The sequence below is a fragment of the Phalacrocorax carbo genome, chromosome 22, assembly GCF_963921805.1.
Source record: "Phalacrocorax carbo chromosome 22, bPhaCar2.1, whole genome shotgun sequence".
NCBI classification, from domain to species: Eukaryota; Metazoa; Chordata; class Aves; order Suliformes; family Phalacrocoracidae; genus Phalacrocorax; species Phalacrocorax carbo.
The window spans coordinates 2,788,253-2,809,226 of record NC_087534.1 but is presented as its reverse complement, the minus strand read 5'-3'; the positions used below and the strand labels follow the sequence as shown (position 1 = coordinate 2,809,226).

The 20,974-nt window shown below is 46.0% G+C and overlaps 1 protein-coding gene across 1 annotated transcript; it reads right to left on the bottom strand.

Annotated features, from left to right (window-relative positions):
* Positions 1-1,004: 1,004 nt before the first annotated feature.
* On the bottom strand, positions 1,005-19,151 carry KHDRBS1 (KH RNA binding domain containing, signal transduction associated 1). The gene is made up of 9 exons (XM_064471305.1): positions 18,672-19,151; positions 11,609-11,736; positions 10,922-11,038; positions 9,311-9,457; positions 7,185-7,321; positions 6,090-6,303; positions 5,059-5,126; positions 4,686-4,744; positions 1,005-2,306 (listed from the first exon to the last, which is right to left on the bottom strand). The coding sequence occupies exons 1-9, from the start codon at positions 18,994-18,996 to the stop codon at positions 2,209-2,211; spliced, it is 1,293 nt and encodes a 430-aa protein (XP_064327375.1). The 5' UTR covers positions 18,997-19,151; the 3' UTR covers positions 1,005-2,208.
* Between the last annotated feature and the right edge of the window lie 1,823 nt (positions 19,152-20,974).

Genomic DNA, 20,974 nt, shown 5'->3' with positions numbered 1-20,974 from the left:
GAAATGTGCTATTAAAATCAGACATTTAGGTTACCTTTTGGGTTTTGCGATGCATGTTAGCTTTACACATCCTGATTCTCCTGCGATAATTTTCCTTTAAAAGGGGGGTATGGGGTGATCTTTTCATCAAGCAAGACATTATGCCCTGAAAGCTGACTCCAAACCATTGTTGAAAATTCAGTTATTTACACTTTAATAACAATCTACAAATACAACTTTTTGTTTTAAAGTATTCCCCTCAGTCATGCACTGCTACGAGCAGTTTGGTTCCTAATGCTCTATTTTTCACCCCCGAGCAGTTTAATTCTCTCCCCCTAGAGTGCCAGATTCATTTTGCAGATGGGAAATACAACCCCTTTTTCATATCTAGAAAGCAATTTACTTTATTAATATTATATAGATATACACATACACACCCTCTCAGAAGGCTATGAGGAGCAACTGCAGCACCCTTCTCAAACAGATATATTTTTAAGCAGCTTTCCAAGTAAAGGCTATCGTAAAGTAGGAAGGGCATCGTCTTAGCCAAGGGGGGTAGGGGTGTTTACGTAAAGCAGAAAGCAAGCTTCCTCCTCCTCCTGGTGGCAGCTAAGCCTTAGATTTTTCAGCATTCATTTTGTCACGCTACGTTTAAACCAGCCATTTCAGACTCAATCTGGAGTCTGCAGTCTGGGAGGCCACCTGAAATCTGAGTCATTAATTCAGCAAAGAACCATAAACACTTTGCAGCAGGCAGAAGTCAGATTTCCGCCACAGTCCAGGATCAAACTCCTTTCAACAACTTCCAGGGGGTGAAAAACACTTTTTTCTTTCTTTTCCTGTTTTTTTTTTTTTAAATTAAGCTCGTTCGATGAGCTTGATAAACTTTGTGAGAATTACAAAAAACACCATTTTTAGAATGTCTCCATGTTTTAAAAAGACAATTAGCCTTAGCATTAATTTAAATTTATTTGAAAAAAAAGCTATTTTATTGCTCAACAAAAAAAAAATGACAATTCATCACATTTACTTTGATTAAAAAAGGACTAAACTTTATTGACAAACTGCGGCAGACATTTTGACAAGTTTTAGCTACCTATTTAGGCAGACTTACACACGTAGCATTTAATCTTCAAGAACAGAGTGGGAGGACAGTGTACAAATCCAATTAGGACTTTATCCTATGTACAAAGTGAAATTTTCCTCATTTTTTCAGCTGCAGTGTCCCTTTTTATGCAAAGCTAGTGTTGAGATACACTTGAACAAGTCAACGGGATTGCTAATATTGACAATTTTGTCAGTTTTAAACTTGCACTGTAATATCTGCCCCAAGCACTATAAAAATGAGAAGACTGTAATTTTACAGAGTTCAAACCTACTCACTTAATACTTTGTTTTCTAATATCAAACACTGGGCCTTTAGAGCCATGCTTTAATTTGTTTTCTCTTAAAAGTTCTTCATATAGAACCAAACTAAGAACCCCTTTACACTGGAAAATCTGCTTCCCAAGCATCTCTCAACACCGCATGTTCGGGGCTAGATTTCAAAACCCACATAAGAAAAGACAATTTTACAAACCTAATTTGTTTTTTTTTTTTCTTTTAAGTCAATTACCTTTAAAAAATGCTATTTAATTTGTTTGAGGATCCTTCGTATTAAAATTTAAGCTTAAGATTCACCAACAATCTGCTTTTAAGGAAAGTTTGACATCTGAGGTTACTTTTAAACGGTGGCAGCTACTACCGTTACATTATGATTTTAATTCTTAAAAACAGCCCTGAATTTTGAAATGTAGCCTACTTTGGGATTCTGCAACTACAACTTTTATGGGTTCCTTAAAACCAAACTTAAAAGGTTAACAAAACCTTAACTTCAGAACTGCTAAGCAAAGCATGTCACTTTTGAAACTAACATTTTTAACTCAACTTCTTTTTTTATTAAAAAAGGTACAGTTGTGTTTATCTAAACAACAAAGAAAGAAAAGCCATCTACACACTTAAAAAAAAAATTAAAGTCGGTCCTCTAGAACTATTTAACTCATTTTTAAAAATACTACGTACAGAAGCCAGAATGCAGGGTGAGGATGGAGTGGGAGAAAAAGGGCCACGAAGAAAAACAGTTAGACAATTACTTGTCTGGTGTGGGTAAAGCAACGGGAATCCCGGGAGATACAAGAATCAGTAACAACTGTTTGCTCATAACTGATATTTTTCCCTCATGTTTGTTTTTTAATAACGTCCGTATGGGTGCTCTCTGTAGGCCCCCTTCACTGGCCTGGCCGGCGGGGCCTTCAGGGAGGGCCTGGTTCCGTTCCAGTCATCTTGCCCTGTGGAAAAGAGAGGGATATGTCAGGAATGGCGGAGTGCTGCGAGCCAAGGGGCACGGAGGGAGCGGTGGTGCTGGCTGGCCGGGCTCCCCTCGGATCCGATGTGGAGGCGCGGGGCATCTTCACAGCTGTTTCACCCCAAAACCGGCCCGCAAAATGCCCCGCGGTCCACCAAAACCTCTCACTTGCAGTGCCTCTTCCGACATTATGGGGAAAAAGCCACTTGCATAGGATCCCTGGGAAGCCTGCAGCTCTGGCAGCCTGGCTAAGCGCTGACTTGGACAAACCCGGCGCCTTTTAGGAGTAATTAATTTCAGCAGAGCCGAAGCCAATTCACGGGGCAGCTCTGGCGGCCAGCCACGGCGAAGGTCGCAGCAGTCGCGGCCCCTCAGGCTGGTGGCCAGCAGCATCGATAACCCCGGGGCTCCGGCTGGGGGCACTGCTACAGGTAGTGCTTCTCTCCTCCCTAGACACCAGACAAGGCACCTCCTGGATAACTGTGCCAAAATAATTAAGTCCCTACGTCGCTCTAGGATGGCAGCACATCCCACTGACCTCCCAGACACGAGCCTGGCTGCGACTTGCTGTTCCTTCCCCTCCACCACTACAGGAAAATTTACATCCGTAGCTTGCGCAGCACCTCCTCACCTCTTCGGAGCAGGCATCGCTTGCTAGTGCTGTACCAGCATGGACTGCCGACAGGACAAAGCACTCGATGGGACAGCCCAAACCCTTCTGCTACACACAGACATCACTAAAGCAAATGAAGTTTGCTTTCCCATTGTCCCCGAGCTAGCTCAAGCCCCAAATACCGAAGCTCAGCTTTCATTATGGCTTGTGCTTGCAACATTCATACCTGCATGCCTACCATTCTCTCCAGGGTCACCAGTTTATGAAAGCAAGCGTCCAAAGCCCAGAAGACAGCCAAGCCTGTTCCTACCACCATGGAGCACGTTCCCATTTTCTCAAAACTGTCTCCAGCCTGGCTCAACAATTTATTTCTCTAATTCTGCTTTCATGAAAGCAGAGACCAAAGGAAATTACTGTGGATAAACAGATTAGCTGTGGCAACTTCATGCCAAGTATACAATGAGCATTTTGGCCTTCATATCCCAGACACCACCACCGCTCTCCTACCAAGCAGGAGGCACAGAAGCCTCTTTGTGCTGCGTAACTAACACAGGCAACAAACCAAGCCACTGAAGGCAGGAAAGACAGCCAACCTTACCGACAGCAGCTGTCTATTCAAATGCATCTTAGACTGGAAAAGCATAGCTAGTTAGGCACCTGAATTTGAACTTCTCACAGGTTAAGCCCAGAGCAGGGAACACCCTGAGGCCGGCACAGGAGACAGCCACTGTGTTAACAACTCCGCTTCCCTAATACCAGCATGACACAGCATAGGGGACTCCCAGTTCCTGAGGATCCCGGAAAGGCCCTCCAGCTGGTCATTATCATCACTACCTGCATTCATTCACGCCTTCAGGCAACTGATGCTCTGCTAAAGGGAGCTGTTCTCAGTGCAGTGTATTTCCATGCCATTACGCAGCTCGCCGTATAGCTTTCGTAACTTGTTTATAGTTCAGCTTGTTTACAGTGAGAGGAAAATGAATCTTAGTCATTGCCACATGCAGATGCCATTCATAAGGTCGGACGTTTGAACTAGCATTAAAGAACAACGCAGTCACCCAATCCTTTGTTGCTGGCACCTCAGATATAAGGCCTATTGTTTTCAACAGTTGATGATTTACACAGTTGTGGTTAAACTGGTCTCCCACACCCCTCGGTCTAGCCTAAGTTGATAGCTTTATGTAATTCAAATTAGCTAAACTTCATAGACTACTTGCAAATCATATTGACCAAAATTGTTCCACCTAGTCAAAGGGAGGCCTTCATTTGACATTTAAATCCATTTTTCAAGCAAATATATAGTGCAGAGTCAGTATCAACTAGCGGGTTTTTGAGGATAAGAAAGCAGATGGAACCATGCACTCATCCAGTTCAAGAAAATATAATCCGTGAAAACCAAACTGCAGCAAAAGTAGTGCTGTGGGTGGAAATCCAGAGCTCTTAAAATATTCTAAAGCTACAAGGAAATTAAAAGATATTCCCACAATTAAAAAAAATGGAATTTTTAAGCGTCACCTTTAAGACAATCAAGCCAGATAAAAATCTGAAAACCACAGAATGCCTTCAGTTGTTCAGACCTGGACGGTCTGTAGGGCACAAATATTCTACAATAAAAACTAGTTGAGGCTCTCCTCAGTAAGTTTTGGCTCAGAGCGTGGAGTGGCACTGGAAAGCACCTGGTCAGCCACAAGCAATTCCCAACTACGTGCAGCCCCTTCCCTGTCAAGAGAACAGTATTCCCAGACATACCATAAGCTTCATAGGTTTCCTGTGCCTCCCCGTGTCCATAATCATAGTATTCTGTGTCCCTGGAAGAGTAATTATGTTGGTTACATACACTGCTGAAATCATATTCCTAAACTGACACAACTTGCACAAACACTTGAACAGCAAAGATGCCCAATATTGCTCGTGGCTGCGTCGCGTCTGATCACCGCTTTTACAGAATTGTCAAGGACACTGGGCACTCCCAAAAGTTATCTCCCAGGCACTCCTGGATTCCAGCAGAACAGGGCACTTTCCCTACAGCTCAAATTCAGAAATTAGTGTTTCCATTCCCTTAAAAGAAAAAAAAGATCATGCATAATTTTCTCTATAGCAGATAGGAGACAAGCAAACTTACCCTTGGCCCTGGCTGTAGTAGCCTTCATACCCCTCATAGCTCTGGTCTGCATATGCATCATCATAGCCCTGAAACAGATGAAGACATAAACAGTGTTAATGGACAGACCAGAGGTTAATGCCTGACCAAGAGTAATGGCAAAACTGAATCCAGGCTACTGCAGCTTTCAGGAGCCTGTGAATCCTTGCCTGCCATGGGGAAGGAGCTCAATCGTAAGACATAAGTAGCTAAAAATCTGCTAGCTTGTGTCAGTAGCCAAGCGTGGCGTCCTGTGCCTTGGGAGGAATGAACCGCACTAACATTTACAATGCATTTGAAAGCCATTTACATGTCCAAAACTGCAGTTTGTGGTACAAATCCATGTGCCAGGAGGGCTTTAACTGATCTAAACCACAGATCTACAGGTAGACAAAACCCAGCCTATTAACTTGTGATTGGTTTCAGTGGAAAAACTGAGAAGTTTTACTGAGAGGAGAAACAGAATTTAGAAACATCAGTATTTGTGATGGTTCCGCAAAATGCTGTTGTGCATCAAAACCAGTCATCTTGTTTTCCCTGTAGAATATCAAGAGCAAAGATGCTAAGATAAGCTTGGCAGGAGGGTGGTGCTTAGTTACATGCCTTGAAACATAATTGTGTTCACTCACATATTTATTTTAAGGATTTTAGGGGCGTTAACAAACCTTTGGTGTTCCCTGCTTAAAGAATTCTCTTGCAGAAAGAGTGAGATGCAAACTACATCAATCTCTGGTATTTTTTTTCTACCGTGCTCAGACAGTTATAGCAAACTTCAGTCTTGGGGACACATTTCAGTTTTATGAAAACCACCCCTTACCCTGTATTTAGGACCCTAGTGGTTCCCTCCTTTGAGGACTAAAGAGGCAGAGCAGGTCACCCAGCACCGTAGCAGCAACTGGTGGCCACTTCTCCAGTGCAATCTTACTGTTAGCTCTTATTTCAATACACTGAATATCTAATATATGATCAGCTAGCTGGAATAAAGAAAACCCCAACACTATATAGTTTCTTACATATTCCTCATAGGTTTCTGGTGCGGGAGGAGGAGGAAGCGGTATTCTCTGGATGCCGGCTGCACGTGCTCTGGGTGCAGGAGCACCCCGTACTGCTGGGGGAGGAGGTACTCCACGGGCTACAGCAGCTCCCCTGGCAATGGCACCCCGCACCGGGGCTCCTCGCACAAGGGCTCCCCGAGGAGGAGGAGGCGGAGGACCAACACCACGGCCCCTGGAAAGGAGATAAAAAGGACTGTGAACAGCTACTGCTGTACTGCTCGTGTGCTGAATACTGAGGGCAGGGCATACGCTTCTTGCGCCTACTTTAAAATTCAACAGCTTGATAAATACAGTCACATTAACTAAGCCATGAATTCTTTATCAAGAATGAAGGCACAAGAATCGTTAACATCATTGTACTGGAGTATTCACAAAAACATCTTCTGAGATGAGAACTCTACTGCATTAGATATTGTACAGACAAAGAAATAAATCTGATCCAGAACTTCGACCAAGTAATTTCTCAGAGTTCATTTTAAACAACCCTCTATCACTAACCTGTAATGACTGCCAGACCTCCAGAACTGTAAATATCAATGATGAAATGAGCAGGGACACTTCTGGGCTAAGCACTCAGAAGCAAAGACCATCCCCTGCCACGAAACAGGTAGTGAAGCAAGAACTACAGTAACAGAGCTTTATCGCCAATTTATCCCAATGCCTTGACAGCAATGACAGAATAATGCCATCCTATAACTTTCAAAGGACAGACAGTTTAAACTGAAAATGCTTAGTCTGCTGAAGGCTACAGAAGCAAACATGACACATCTATCTACACATGATTTCGTAAGCCAATTTTTGAAAGGTTACTTTAGGAAGCTACTGATTTCAGGCATTGAAAATAATACAGAAGATATCCACTGCACTAGATTTCATCTCAAAACATACAAAGCATTTGATGCCAGCCTGCTAAAAGCAAGCCTGCAACACAAGGCCAAAAGCCAAGGTCAAGGCCAACAGCTGATGTGCAGGAACGAGGAGCTTAACCTCATCTGGCAGGACAGCTCTGAGCAAGATGCAGCATTTCCAGGTCTGTGCTTTTGGGAAAGATACCTTGGAACAGGTGGAGGCGGTGGTGGAGCTGCTCCCCTTCCCCGCACAGGGACTCCTCGGCCACGAGTTGGCTCTGGTACACCGTTCAGATAGGAGAGCTCCAAGAACTGCTCCTGACAGATATCATCCATCATATCCTAAAGAGGGGAAAAAGTCAGCTCCAAAGAACAGCTAACTAGCCAGTCTGCGCTCCAGGATATCACAGGCTACCGTGCTGGAATAAAAATAACCTGACAGTCCTAAATTAAAGTCTGCTGGTTAGTTTTACTGGGATTTGCTCAGCAGGCACCAGTGCACAACTGCCAGATTTCTCCAAACTGGCCAAGAAAGGCACAGCACTTGCACATCAAGAGCTGCAGTGAGCGCTACAGCTGGTTCCTGGGAAAAGGACCTCGCTCACAGGGGTTCTGGAGGCATCTGATGACGTTCGGCATCCCAGGGGTGTCAGCAAGATTTATTTGCAAGTGTTGGAGAGTTCAGAGGTGAAGTCAGGCAAGACACATATCTCACCTGAAGCACCTTACAGCTCCCATTCAGAGGCAAGTGGCTGGCGATGAGCCCACATAAGGTAACAACATATTGCTGCGTTCCTGACACGCTGAAGGAACAGGATAGGATGCAGCCTGACAAAGAGCAAACACCCTTTACAAATCCAGGCTGTCCTTTCAAATTCTTAGGAACGGAGTATGTTTCTGGCTCCATGCATCTTTACCACCTCAGGGGATCTAGCTTCAGGAATTCATAGAGATCTCTGGTGACCCCGCAGAAGTCATCGTACCCCACCCCTCCCCTCAACACACAGGCAGCCAGGGCCTCACACCAAGGATCTTCACAGTGCCATGGCAACACCACAAAGCAAGGAGTCTCCTACCAGATGTGTCTTCACAGCACTGCTGGCTTCCATAGTAACTTCTCTGTCAATTTTCACAAGTTTAACACGTTGTTTGAAGGCAGTGATAGATAAGACACTTTAAATAGCAAGGCTGCACGCTCGCTTTAGCAAGCTGAGGTTTTGTACATCCCAGCAGCTCCCTGAAGATGACCTCTTTCCTTCAAAGACATTTCACATAGCGATCTCTCCTCCTCTCTCTGTCAGACTCACAGAAATCACACAGTACCCACATGCTTTTCCACACTTCCCTACTACCCACCGCTCTCAGGTTCCACCTGCCTCTGGTATCTGAGGCTCCCAGTCTCAGCTGTGGAGCACGGTGCCAAGGTAGATCCAGCTCTCCACTTGCCAGGTCTCTGAGCTACAGCCTGAGCTAGCCAGAAGCAGGGAGCACTGCATGCTTCTTCCCCATTTTGTTTCTTTCGTAATTTAGCAAGCGATACCATCATTTTAATAACATGCAAAAGATTTGTTAGAGTTCTGCAGTTCTTGGAGTCAATAATCTAGCTGGCACAAAACTGACGTGAAGCTGACCATAAAGGTCTTACAAGGTTCACCGGTAAGAGATATCCACAAACATAACAAGTGTCATCTGTGTAAAAGCCTGGTTAGCAAAGAGGTTCCTTCACATCATATGCATTTAAAGCACTAGAAATATTGATTTAACAGATGTGTCCCAGAAACTAGCTACAACACCGAATACTACTACTGAGCTGCCTGCGCAGTTGCCCTCCTCATCCTCACATCACTCCTTTAGAGCAGAACAAATGTCTCTGTACTTAAAATTTCTGCTCTGACCAATGAAGTTTTCTAGCCAGATTTCTATGCCACAGTTCCAAGTCAGAGGAACCGATGCAAGAAGTCTCTTCCATGCCAGGCATGGCTGAAGTAATTCTTCCACTAAAACTGACACATGGAACAAGACAAGCCACCCACCCCAGTGTCCACAGCTGGTACTGGGAGAGAAATGCCTAATTCAAGTGTTCTATACAATTGCCCTGTAAGTGAATGTCTTTCTAACTATCGTTAGAGGAATAATACATGCCTTCGTGCAAGATTAATAGGGTCATCTTAAGCTGACACACACACACTCTTAATACTCCAGGCTTCCTCAGCTGCACCATCCCTGTAGCACAAGCCTTAGACTACGCAAATTTTACCCAACCTTATAGCCAGAGCCAGATTCACAACCCATCTGCCTCCTTCAAAAAGAAAAGAGCATCAGTATACATACTGGAACAAGGAACTTCTTGACTTCTTCCATGGCATGAGCCATCAGAGCATATGCTTCACAAGGGGGTCCAAAAACTTCAATGAAGACATGCAAATCCATATTTAGATGAGCATATTTAGGATCTCCCCCTTTACGCAGTTCTTCCTCCTGAAACGAGGCAGATTAGAGGTGCCTAAAACTAAGTAAGATGCAGAGAAACTACTTTTATCTCTTCTTCTATGCCTTAACAAGAAATGTCTGTAAAAGCATTTTGCCCATGCCTGGACACAGATCGTAACACACAAGCAGTTTTATAAAAAGCCACACGCAACCTACAACTTCCAGCTTTTTACAGCTGCCTTTCCAGGTGACTATATTTTTGCTAATGCACTGATGCCAGCCACCTTTTTTTCCAGAAGATTAAGCAGCGTTCTTCCTCTTCTACACCACCTTTCCTGCCTGAGGTGCTTTTTACCACCTAGTGAAGTCTAATGCCTCAAACAAGCTTGCTTTTAGATATCCGATGGCTTTAAGAAGCTACAAATAAGCTAGAAGTGAAAGCTCTTCATGCACTCTGTGATTCCCTGAAGATTACCAGGAACATACTGCTCCAACATCTTCAGTGAACCATGAGAATGTAAGGATTTTAGAGGGAACAGCTGAAAAAAGGATTTTTTTTTTTTTTGTCTGTGTCATGGTTTTAGCTGGGATAGAGTTAATTTTCTTCACTGTAGCTGGTATAGTCTGTGTTTTGGACTTAGTGTGAGAATAATACTGATAACACACTGATGTTTTAGTTGTTGCTGGGTAGTGCTTGTACTACTCAAGGACTTTTCCAGCCTCTCACACTCTGCCAGGTGCACAAGAAGCCGGAAGGGGAGGTGGCAAAGCCAAGACAGTTGATCCAAACTGGCCGAAAGGATATTCCGTATCATATGACATCATGCCCGGTATATTAACTGGGGGGAGCTGCCTGGGGGGAAGCAGCAATCGTGGCTCGGGCACCAGCAGGTTGGTTGGCAGGTGGTGAGCGGTTGTGTCACTTGTTGTTTGAGTTTTTTCCCCTCCTCCCGAGGTTTCACCTCTAGCTCTCGTTATTTTCCTTTTCATTATATTATTATTACTATTACTGTTCTATTTTAAACTGCTCCCATCTCAACCCATGAGTTTTCTTACTTTGGCCCCTCCAATTCTCTCCCCCACCCCACAGGAGTGGGGGGAGTGAGCGAGCAGCTGCTGTTTAGTTGCTGACTGGGACTAAACCACACCGGTTTGTTTCTGGAAGGGAAACGTATTCCTTTAGCAAATGCCTTGTCACAGAGTAGCTGGAATTAATTCTTATTTTATAAACTTTGTACTTCACCTTTCATACCAACTACCTCTGCACCCAAGGATACAGCATATCAAAAGACGACTGGTCTCTAAGTCATGCTTATAAAGAACACATGCTTCTGCCCAATCAAGATTCCTCCCAACATGCACCGAGTGGGTTAGGAAGTGTGACTTCCTAGTGCCTTTGCTTTTGTGTTTTGATGGTTTAATTTTTTATAAAATGCTTTGAGAACTGCTATTTCTCACAGCAATATGAAAGGCATGAATACGTATGTATGTTTTCAAGGGTGATGCCCTTACCTTTGCTTTATCTCGCATTGAACCCTTCCCAAGCACAGATATCTTAGCACCGGTTTCTTCTTGAAGTCTCTTGATGGTGTTGCCTTGAGGTCCCAAAATCTTTCCAACAAAGTTGAACTGTAAATGAAGAAAAAAAAAAAAAGAAAAAAAATTAGGTCCGGAGCTCAGCAGCCTTAAGAAAAGCTTTTCTAAACGTTATGCTGACTGACAAAAAATTTAGCCACTCCATTTTCTCTTTACCTCAACAAAAAATGCACAGGAAATATAAGTTCCAGAACATTCTTTTCATGAAAAAATGCTCCACCAGAAAAATCAAGCTAAATTAACTCATGTAAAGCATTTAATTCTAACATCTACTCTCCAGTAGTTTTACAGGCAGCAAGTCTTAGGAGTTAAATGAGTTCTTAACTGTAAAACACAAAGCTCTACACATGAAAGTGCCTGTTCTAGTAATAAAAGATCACAGCTATGCATCACCATTTAGCTTTATCCCAAGACATTCTAGAAATGTAATACATTAGAAATAAGATCCTGCAAGCTTGCATAGGAAAAATTCCGTAGCGACAGTGGAACACTGGCATAACTCCTGATGACACTTTGACAGCTACTATCGCTAAAAGTCAGCCATAAAATCCATAGAAAATAAGCAAATCACAGAGATTCAGTAAGCTATTTTCTGGCCCTCACCTTGGGGTACTGTTTGACAGGTATCAGAACTCGTTCTTTCAGTTTCATATTCTTGTGGGAAAATAAATCCAGGTAGTTCTCTTCCTCATCCTTCTTTGTTGTTTCACCCTTCTGAATTTTTTCAATTTCTAAACAAGATAAAAATAGGGCTGCTTATATTCCTCAAACAAGCATCATTTTAGAGTTGGAATTATGACAGGACATACCACTCTCATTCTCTGTGAATATATGAACACTTATAATTGTATTAACGGAACCTGGACAGGCAGGCCTCTTCCTTAGTGCTAGTCCAGCCTGCCCCTTCCTCCCTTCACATCTGGGGATTCCAGAAGGCCACAGGTGGGATAATGAGCAAAAATAAGAAAGAACAGCAGAGACTGCTGTAGACATCACTTCAACAGAGAAAAGCAGCAAACTGCAAGTACAGTTGTGCGTATCACTTCTGCTGTGCCTTCCTCTACCCGTCCCAAAACTCAAGCCTCCGCCGCGAACGCAGTACCCACGTGTAGACTCCTACACCTACAAAGAAACCAGCCCCAGCTACGCTACTGGATACGCTTGCTAAAACGCCGCGGCCATCAGCGAATCGGGCAAGTTTTTAATCATTCAAGCTGATGCACTATTTTAAATCCGCAATTTAAGTAGTGGTGCCAACACATACTGACACTATGAATTTCAGTTAAGTTGAAACCATTCCTAATAAACAGGAGCCTGAATGAGCGACACACTAGACTGTGGTCTAGCTTATGAAATTCTTATAAGCTTCATTTCATTAAATGAATGCACCTTTATCACGCAAGCAATTCATAACTTGGGTTTTTAAGTTGCAAGCCTCGGGCACAGAGCCATAAAAGCGAGCGTCAGAAGTCCTTAACTTGGTTCAGGCACTGAAACTACTAATTTTTGCCTCCCAAAATAAGATTCTGATTTTTAATTGTATATTGTGAATTGCAGAGTCTTGGAAAAACACCGAGGTGGCCTGACTGAACCGAAGGGATGCTGCAGCCGGACGGGGATCTGGAACAAAGTCCAAATAACCTTCTGGAAGTAGGTCATTAAGGTAGGCCAGTCAGGAGCTGATACACAAACACTTTCTCAAATCTGGCTAGAAATTAAACTTTGGCTGAGGGATGGCAGGAGACAGTTACCTCATAAAAGACGACCCAAATGGAGAAGACTGAAGCTCACCTTCAAGGCAGGTATTTCTAGCATTGGTTCTTACAGTCATTAATGCACTTCCCCTCATACAAGAATAACACCCAGCATTTTTCAAAAGAAGGTAGCTCATGGCTGACTGGCTTTTCTTTTCCAGAGTTGTCCAGTCATGTACAATCTTTATTTAACGGCCAACAACTACACAAGTTCCCCCAAATTTGGAGCCAATCCATTACTAGCCATCCCATATTATTGATGAACGGTTATGCTCTCTTTGGTCCAATCAAAAACAAACAAAAATTGGTCACACCATGCACAGCCATCACAAATTATTATTTGCAGATGCTTCTCAGGGGAGGAGCATGTCCCCTCCTTAAAAGTTAAATTGTGCCATTTTGTCAGCAAACCCGGGAACTATAAATATCGCTTTTGAGTTGAAAGTGCTCTAAATACAACTTCGCGCATCTCAGGGGAAAGAGGGACACTTTCACAAGATAATACACGTAACTGGATTAAAGCTGCAAGACAAAACTGAAACTGAAGACTGCTTAGTCATTACCAGAATTTAAAGAGGGCAGCTGCAACATCTTGCGTTTCCTGCGATTTCTGTCCATGTCAGAAACTATATGCTTTAGGCTACATGTTCACATTTACAGTTTTGGAAGGCTGGTGTATCAGATACTTGGCGTATTATCCATCTAGTAATATTCTTGTATCATCCAGACAGAAATAGGAACAATGGGTCACCATTACCCTTCTGCCTGGGCGGGCAACCAACAGCCTCATGGGCCGAGAAGCACAACTGGCAGCTTTCAAATGGTGCACACCACGAGGAAGTCAAGCAACTGGACGGGCAACCCAAAGAAAAAACCCTTAAGAAAACACAATCAAGCGATCAATATTTTATCTTTTCAGTTACCGACACAGTAATATAAAATGGTTTTTAGTTTAGAGATCTAAATATAGAACTTTGAGATTGTGTTGCATAATTACGAAAAAAAGCCTAAATTTTGTATTTCTACTTGCAACAGCACCTTGGCTTTCTTACAAAAGTGTTACCATGACTCCTTACTTTAAAAAAAAAATTACTGGAACTAGTTGCTTTGAAAAGATAGTTTCTTTTTAAAGCAAAAATCAAGCTATTTTCTCAGGACACTATGCGAAAGTAAAAAACCCAGAAGTTCAAGCACTGTTAAATTCATAAAACAAGCAACAGAGCTGGCTGCCTTGGTTAGTTTTATGTAGCTTTTTAAATTTTAGCTATAAGAACAGACCAGGGAATGAAGATTTGGAAAATAAAGACTGTACTGGTGGCCTTATCCCTGGTTAGGCCTAGCTTTAGACCCTGTAATACAATGCGATTACCTCTCAAATATTTTGGTTCTCCAAAAAAAAGTGACTTTCTGAGAATGCATTCTGCATATTAACAAGTGTTTTCTACACCCACATCAAAAATAAAAGCACCCTAAAACTTTCTTCATGTAAATTAAACTACCTAGAGGCATCTTCTACCTTGTCAAAATGCAATGCAATCAGATGCAAGCCTCTGCAAACCAGTGAATCACGGTTCATACCAACCACACAGCCAAATCCATTCTGCCTCCTGCAACAGCAGCAACGACATCTGGGAATCAGTCTATGAGGGCAACAAATCATTAACCATTTGCAAAAAAGAAGGAAAAAAATTGGATGCACCATCACAAAGTCTTCAAATGAAATACAAAACACATGAGAAGAAAAAAAACCCTGCCCCAGCAGAATAACCAAGTTCTGCAGCTTTTGCAATCCAGGTCAGCGCGGGTGACCTAGCAGTCCCCTTCACACCTTCAGAACAAACTCCCAAGTCTGGAAATAGGTGCGAAGGATGACTAAAAACATGCCACTTGTGACGTGTCCTACTGCTCCGGATTCCAGCGTTATCTGTATGCATTCTGGCATATTAGCTACGCAACATGAAGCAGTACTGAATGAACTGATGAGTGGTAGCAGTTTGTCAGACCACTTACTGATATGAAGGAGAAGCGTACGTATACCTTGAGGGATTAAGCATGCCTCATTTCAGTGCTGATTTTTTAAAGCCGTGTCAGAGGTGCAGCAGAAGGTTACCTTCTTGCCACGGGGAATGTCAGCAGTCTGGCGGCATGTGTGGCAGTGGTTTCCAGGACTTCATGTGGGGCAGTGATTGCATTGTCTCAGAAGAAATCCTAAGGGGTAGGTAAAGGGGATTGGTAACACCGCTGCTTCACAAGGCAGAGGCTAAGCAGCCACAGTGCTACTCCTGATCTAAGCCCAAGCTCTTCCTTAACAAAAAGAACCCATATTAAACATTGTCCTGCAGCACACTTGTGCTCTGTAAGCAGAGACACTTTCTGCTTATTCATAATACTGAGAGTATTATCTTAATGGTATGATAATACTGACACCGTGCCCCCCCAAAAAAAAACAAAACCAAAAAAACCCCAAAAGAGTTTGGGGATGGAGGCCTCTGGAAGACAGCCCTCCCTCTCTCCTATGCTACGGCTCCCCACCTGGTTTGATTTCACAGGAAAGGAAGCAGGGACCTGTTCCTGGATGGACCCTGCCAACAGTGGAAGCTGGCAAATTTTCCCTCCCGCTTTCTGCTGAAATACCCACACACACACCCACCAGCCTGTACGCTGGGATTCATATGCAGACAGCTCTGCTTTGGAGCTTTGCTGAGAAGGGAGGGGACTGCCGCTAGCACAGGGAGAAGGGGCATGGGGCAGGAAAGAAACACTGCTCAAGCATGAGGCAGGGAGGAGAAAGCCTGGAGGTGAGCTATGAGAAACAGCACAGGTAGTAGAGGCTCCTGGGAGAGAAGTGGGAGGAGGCAGAGTCACAGCAGTGACAGGCAGGCTGGCATTGGCATCTAATAATGTTGGCATGGCTTAGGAATATATACATTTAAAAATGCGACAGTGAAACAGTATTAGCATATCACAGCCTGTGACATCTGGGCACGAGTTTAAGGCGGCAGTTACAGCTCCTTTGGGGGTAGGGCCGACACTTGGAAATGCAAAAATTTAATTATCTTCTCCATTTCGGGACAGCCTTAACTCCACGCTAAGCAAGCTTCAGGACATGCTATTGCTCTGGGTTACATGGAGTTTCTCACCACCCCGGTGACCTCGGCCCATCCCTAAATCCCACTGTATGGTTCCTTGGCAAGACACTCCAGCGAGGCCACCGCCCATCCATCTGACTTTCCCATACAGCCTTTTTTTTATTTTTCTCCTTCCTAGGAATACACACAGATTAAATGAGCCTGGCACAAGAACCAGCATGGTCAGCAGGGGATTCTGCTGAGGAGTCCTCCAACACCTCAGGCTGCTCCCTGCTTTGCCATGCATTGCTCTAACTCCAATTGCTCGACGTTCCCTCCCTTTGTGGGTCCTGCTCTAACATCCTACCCACTGCTCTGAACCCATCCGTCTCCATCCCTCCTCACCACTCTACACTTCTGGGGATGTAAAGGGCCGCATTTAACATACAGACCAATGAGATGCTAGCTATATAGAGACTTGCTAGTGGGGTGACAGGGCTCACATATCTGTTTGCAGCACAGGAAGCTCAGAGACGACCAGCTCTTTTCACATGGAGCTTCTCCATGATATAAAAATAGCTAAGATTACCACAAGAATTTGAAAAAAAAACCCCTATGCCTCGCTAACACGTGGGTGGGCATCTCCTGTCCTCCCAAAGCACGCAGAGAGGACTGTGCCTTTCCAAACATCACCGTCTCCTTCTGCCCTCCCCGCAGCAGATGGAGGGCATAAATCACAGTGAGAAAAAGGGGTTTTCTTGTTCCTGTGGAAGGGGATGGTCACACAGACCCCGTATGACAGGAGCAAGGAAATGTGTATCATATTCCAAAGTGCAAGAAAGCCCAGTTTTCAGTTTCTATTTGGGGTGCTGTGTAACAGAACCCCAAAACCTAGCCACTTTACTGCCTTTTCATTGCACAGTAAATTGTTCAAGAATCAGTATCACATCCCTGTGTTGCCCTTCATGTTGCTCCTAAAATCTGCTGATTTTCTCTAGAAATGCCAAGCAGCTTTGGAACCACAGAAGTGTTTTAGACTACTTTTACATATTGTTTTTAAACAAGAAGGCTTAGTTTCAATGCAGGACTACTGCAGGGTTCCCACCCAGAGGCAGGCAGGACAAGCAACATCTACTCCTGAAAAAAAGGCTGGAATAGGAATATTGCTGACATTCAATAATCAGTCATTTCTTTGTCTGGAAGTCTTTTTGCTTAAGTTGTGCTGCCATACGCTTTACAATCTTTGGCCCAAACCTTAATTCCATAGTAAGCTTTAGAGCAGCTTCTCCAACGTAACACCCCCAAAGGGTGCCACAGCAGCAGAGAAATCTTGAACAATCCAGATCAGTTTGGGGTCATCTGTGCAAAGAGATTTAGTCGCCTGAAACCACCGTTTTAGTTCAGATTCTTTCTCATGAGCTTCCTGATCAGATCATCCTGAATTTGGACTGCTAGTGAATGGTCCCAAAGGACAGCAATTTTCCAAATATCCAAAGCAAGCAGGAAGCATCTGGAGCTCTTCCAATGATCAAGTCTCACAAAGCTGCAGTCTACCATCAGCAATTTTTTAAATTAATGAAAAAATACACATAAATCCTTGTTACATCACTCAGTGAACAAAGCTTTACTAAGTGGACTGAGATGCTGTTCTTTGTGCAGGAATTAGCAAACTCCTTAGGTTTCATTTCACTGGAAGGCATTATCACAGAGCTGTCGAGCATCAGCTGGCTGAAGGGTTTTATTAATGAAAAACATTAAATTGATGGCAAATCGGATTATAAAACTAATTTATTTAGATCGAGATGTCCGCGATTGATGCTAAGTTATCCATGACGATATACCTCAGTTACTTGCACAATGGGAGACAGCAATTCCTAAGAATTATTTCCTACATGAAAGGAGGAGCTAATAACATCTCTAGCACTGCACCAACTACGGCAATACTATACGCTTTAAAGACCTTAAAAAAAAAATCGTTTAAAAGCAGAATGACAAGTGCCAGAGAGCTAAGCACTCTGCTCATCTGCAGATTAAATCTGAGCATATCCTCATGCTCGGTACCTCCCAGCTCTCCGCTACATGCACGTAAAGCAGTTAAGTAGTAGCAAATATTTTAACTGGTTCCAATTTTTAAGCTAACTACGGTGTCTTGAGGCAGCTGAATCTGCTTGACAGAGGCACCGAATGCGGGTGCAGCAGCTGCAATGTGGAGATATGGAGAAATCAGAGCCGCCAGGCGATTGGACAGTGGTGATGGGGAAGGAGAAGGCTAGTCTGGGCACAGAACAAAGACTGCCATTTCCATTCCCTCTTTAGGTTCATCAGAAGCATGAAACAAGCTCTAATACAGATTACCAGAGTGGAAAAATCAAAGAGATCACAAACCATGCCTCGCAGGGACTCAAGCAGATACTACGTGGAAAACCCCAGTTTGCACCGCTCCCTTTGGGCGCCTCTCTCCCCAGGGGTGAAAAGGGCCGATATGACCGCACACCCTATTTTAAAAAGAAAGTTCTGGGTCTGCCTTTAACCCCAGGCCCTGAATGAAACACGGGGATAAAGACAGATTAAATAATATCTGCTCTTCAAAATCCCCGGGGCCGCACCTCGCCCCGGCCAGGGGAGCCACAACGGCTCGGCGCAACGGCCGCACCCCCGCCAGCTTCCCAGGGGGCGGCCAGGAGCTGTCCCCCGCCGCCGCACCGGCCCCCGCGGGGGGAAGTCCCTGCCCCGCTTCGCCGCACAAGGCGTTTACACGGAGCTGCCTCCGACCCTGCCCACCCCACCGAGGGGTGTGGTGGTGGGGCCCTGCCCGGGGGTCCCGCCCTGCCCAGCCCCCGGTACCTGCGGTGAGGAGCTGCATGGCGTGCGTGAAGGACGGGTCGAGGCTGTCCTTCTCGGCCATCAGCTCGGGCAGGTACTTGTTCTCGGGTTCCATCTTGACAGCGGCCCCGGGCAGCAGCGGGGTGGGGGCGGCGGCGGGGCCCTGAGCGGCCGAGGCGGCGGCGGTGGCGCTGGGCGGGAGGAGCGGCGGCGGTTGAGCCCCGCTGGAGGCCCCGCGGCCCCCCCCGCCACGGGGAGGCCGCCGAGGTGGGGGCGCCCCTTGTCGGGCACCGCCGGGGCCTGGCCCCCGGCCCAGACGGGCGGCGGGGTCGTCACGGCGCTGCATGGCGGGGGTGGGACGGGGAACAGGCGCGGACAGCGGCGGCGGGAACGGAGCGGGGAGAGCGGGACCGAGCGGCGCTGCCACCGTCCGCCGCGGCGCCACAGGCCGGAAGTGAGCGACCGGAAGGACCGCCCCCCTGTCCTCTGTGTGTGTCCCCCGCCCCGCTGGCGGCTCCCGCGCGACCACCCCACGCGCCTCTGCGCTTGCGCCGCCACGCCGCGGCGCGCCCCGCTTCTCGCGCCCCGCCCCCCGTCCCGGGACGCGCACGCCAACGGGGCGTTCTCATGTGCATGCGCAGTGCCGGGGGAAAGGGACACGTGTGAGGGAGGGGCCGCTTGGACTGCGCACGCGCAGGTCTACTGGCGTGACATTAGTCACGGGCGGCTGAGAGAATTAGTCCCCGGCGGGCTCACGGCGCCTGCGTGGGAACTGCGCCGCGCATGCGCATAGGCGGGCGGCGCCAAACCGGGGCGGCTGCGGCGCATGCGCGCTCAGCCTTCCCTCGAGGCGGCGGCCCTGAGGCGCGAAGCGCGGTGAGGGACAGGGCTGCGGGGGGACTTGGGTCAGGGTCCGGCTGGAGCCGACTGCACCGCGCCCCTCGGGGGCTGAGCTCCTGCCTGCTACCCTGCGGTACAGGGCCTGGGCAGCGCCTGTGGTGGAGCCGAACTGTCTCCCTCCTGCCATGGCTGCCCTGTGGTATGGGGCCTGTGCTGGGGAAGCAGGCCCTCGGTCTGCTTATTTGCCCCATGCTGTGGTACGGGGCTTTGGAGAGAACAATTAACTCCTGCGTGGCAGGTGATGTTATTGTTGACGAGGTAATAAAAAGAGTCTGATGGGCTGCAGTTATCGGAGGCTAAAAAAACAGCAGTTAGGGGTGCCAGGGTGAAGGCAGTAGGGGGAGGCTTGTCTGCACAGTCTTGAAACCCAGCAAACCAGTGCTGAATGATTTTTCAGTCAGGATGATTGTGTATGTGAAGGCCCTTTTTCTGCAGGGGTTTCTGTTGTGGTTTGTGGAGGCAGCAGCTATTTAACTAGCATACAGGATACATTTTGGGCACCGCAGGTCCTTAAGTTAGTATCAAACATGGCCTTTTATTAATAATTTGACAGTTGTAGCCTAAGAACATGGGAAGACAAGAGCTTTTATAAGTCGTGGAATTACACTTATACTTCAGCCTGTTGAAGAAGCATGGGATTCTTATTTGATCTGTCAATACCTTGCAACAGACCTCTGTCTGCAGAAGCCCCTTCTGTGCGGAGCTAAAGCTGATGTTCACAGACAAATGCAGCCTGAACTTGTCCTGTCCCTCGTGCCTCCGGGGTGCCAATTCCAAACAGTCCCCCTGAACCTGCACAAACCTGTTGCTTGGTGATCAATGGCTCTGCAGTTCTGCTGCGCAAACCATCTCACCTGGAGATGGACCTCTAAGGGAGCTCCTGCTATTGACAGCTTTGGAGCTGCGGAGTCCCTGAGACGTGTGCCTGCCCTGCTCCTCCTCCATCAGCTCCCTCCTCATTCGCATACTGTCTCCTTTTCCTTCACCCCTGTCATGTATCTTCAATGTCATTCTTGCATATTTTCCATTGAGATTCTCTCTCCCTGCCTGCTGCCCCTGTCTCATCCTTACAGCTGCGTCACTTGTAAATGCCACGGCGCCTTCCCAGAGCTGGGATGAACTAACTCTGTTCCCGGTAACGGGCTGGCGTTGCCCCAGGGTTTCCACCTGCTGCCTCAGTCACGCTCCCTGAGCGCACACAGCTCCTGTCTTCCCGCAACCTCTGCTGTGCTCAGGGAGCTGTGGGTGGCAGCTGTCATGAGTTGTTTCATTTGGGCCCATTCCTCCAAGAACTTCAGCAAAGGGGAAAAAAAAAAAACAGAGATGCACGTGGCTCCTTTGGAGTATTTCAATTTTTAGGGGAGAGTTGCCTGATGGGGCCCTGGACTGGAAATTAGGAAATCTGAAATAGTCACTGGGTGTTA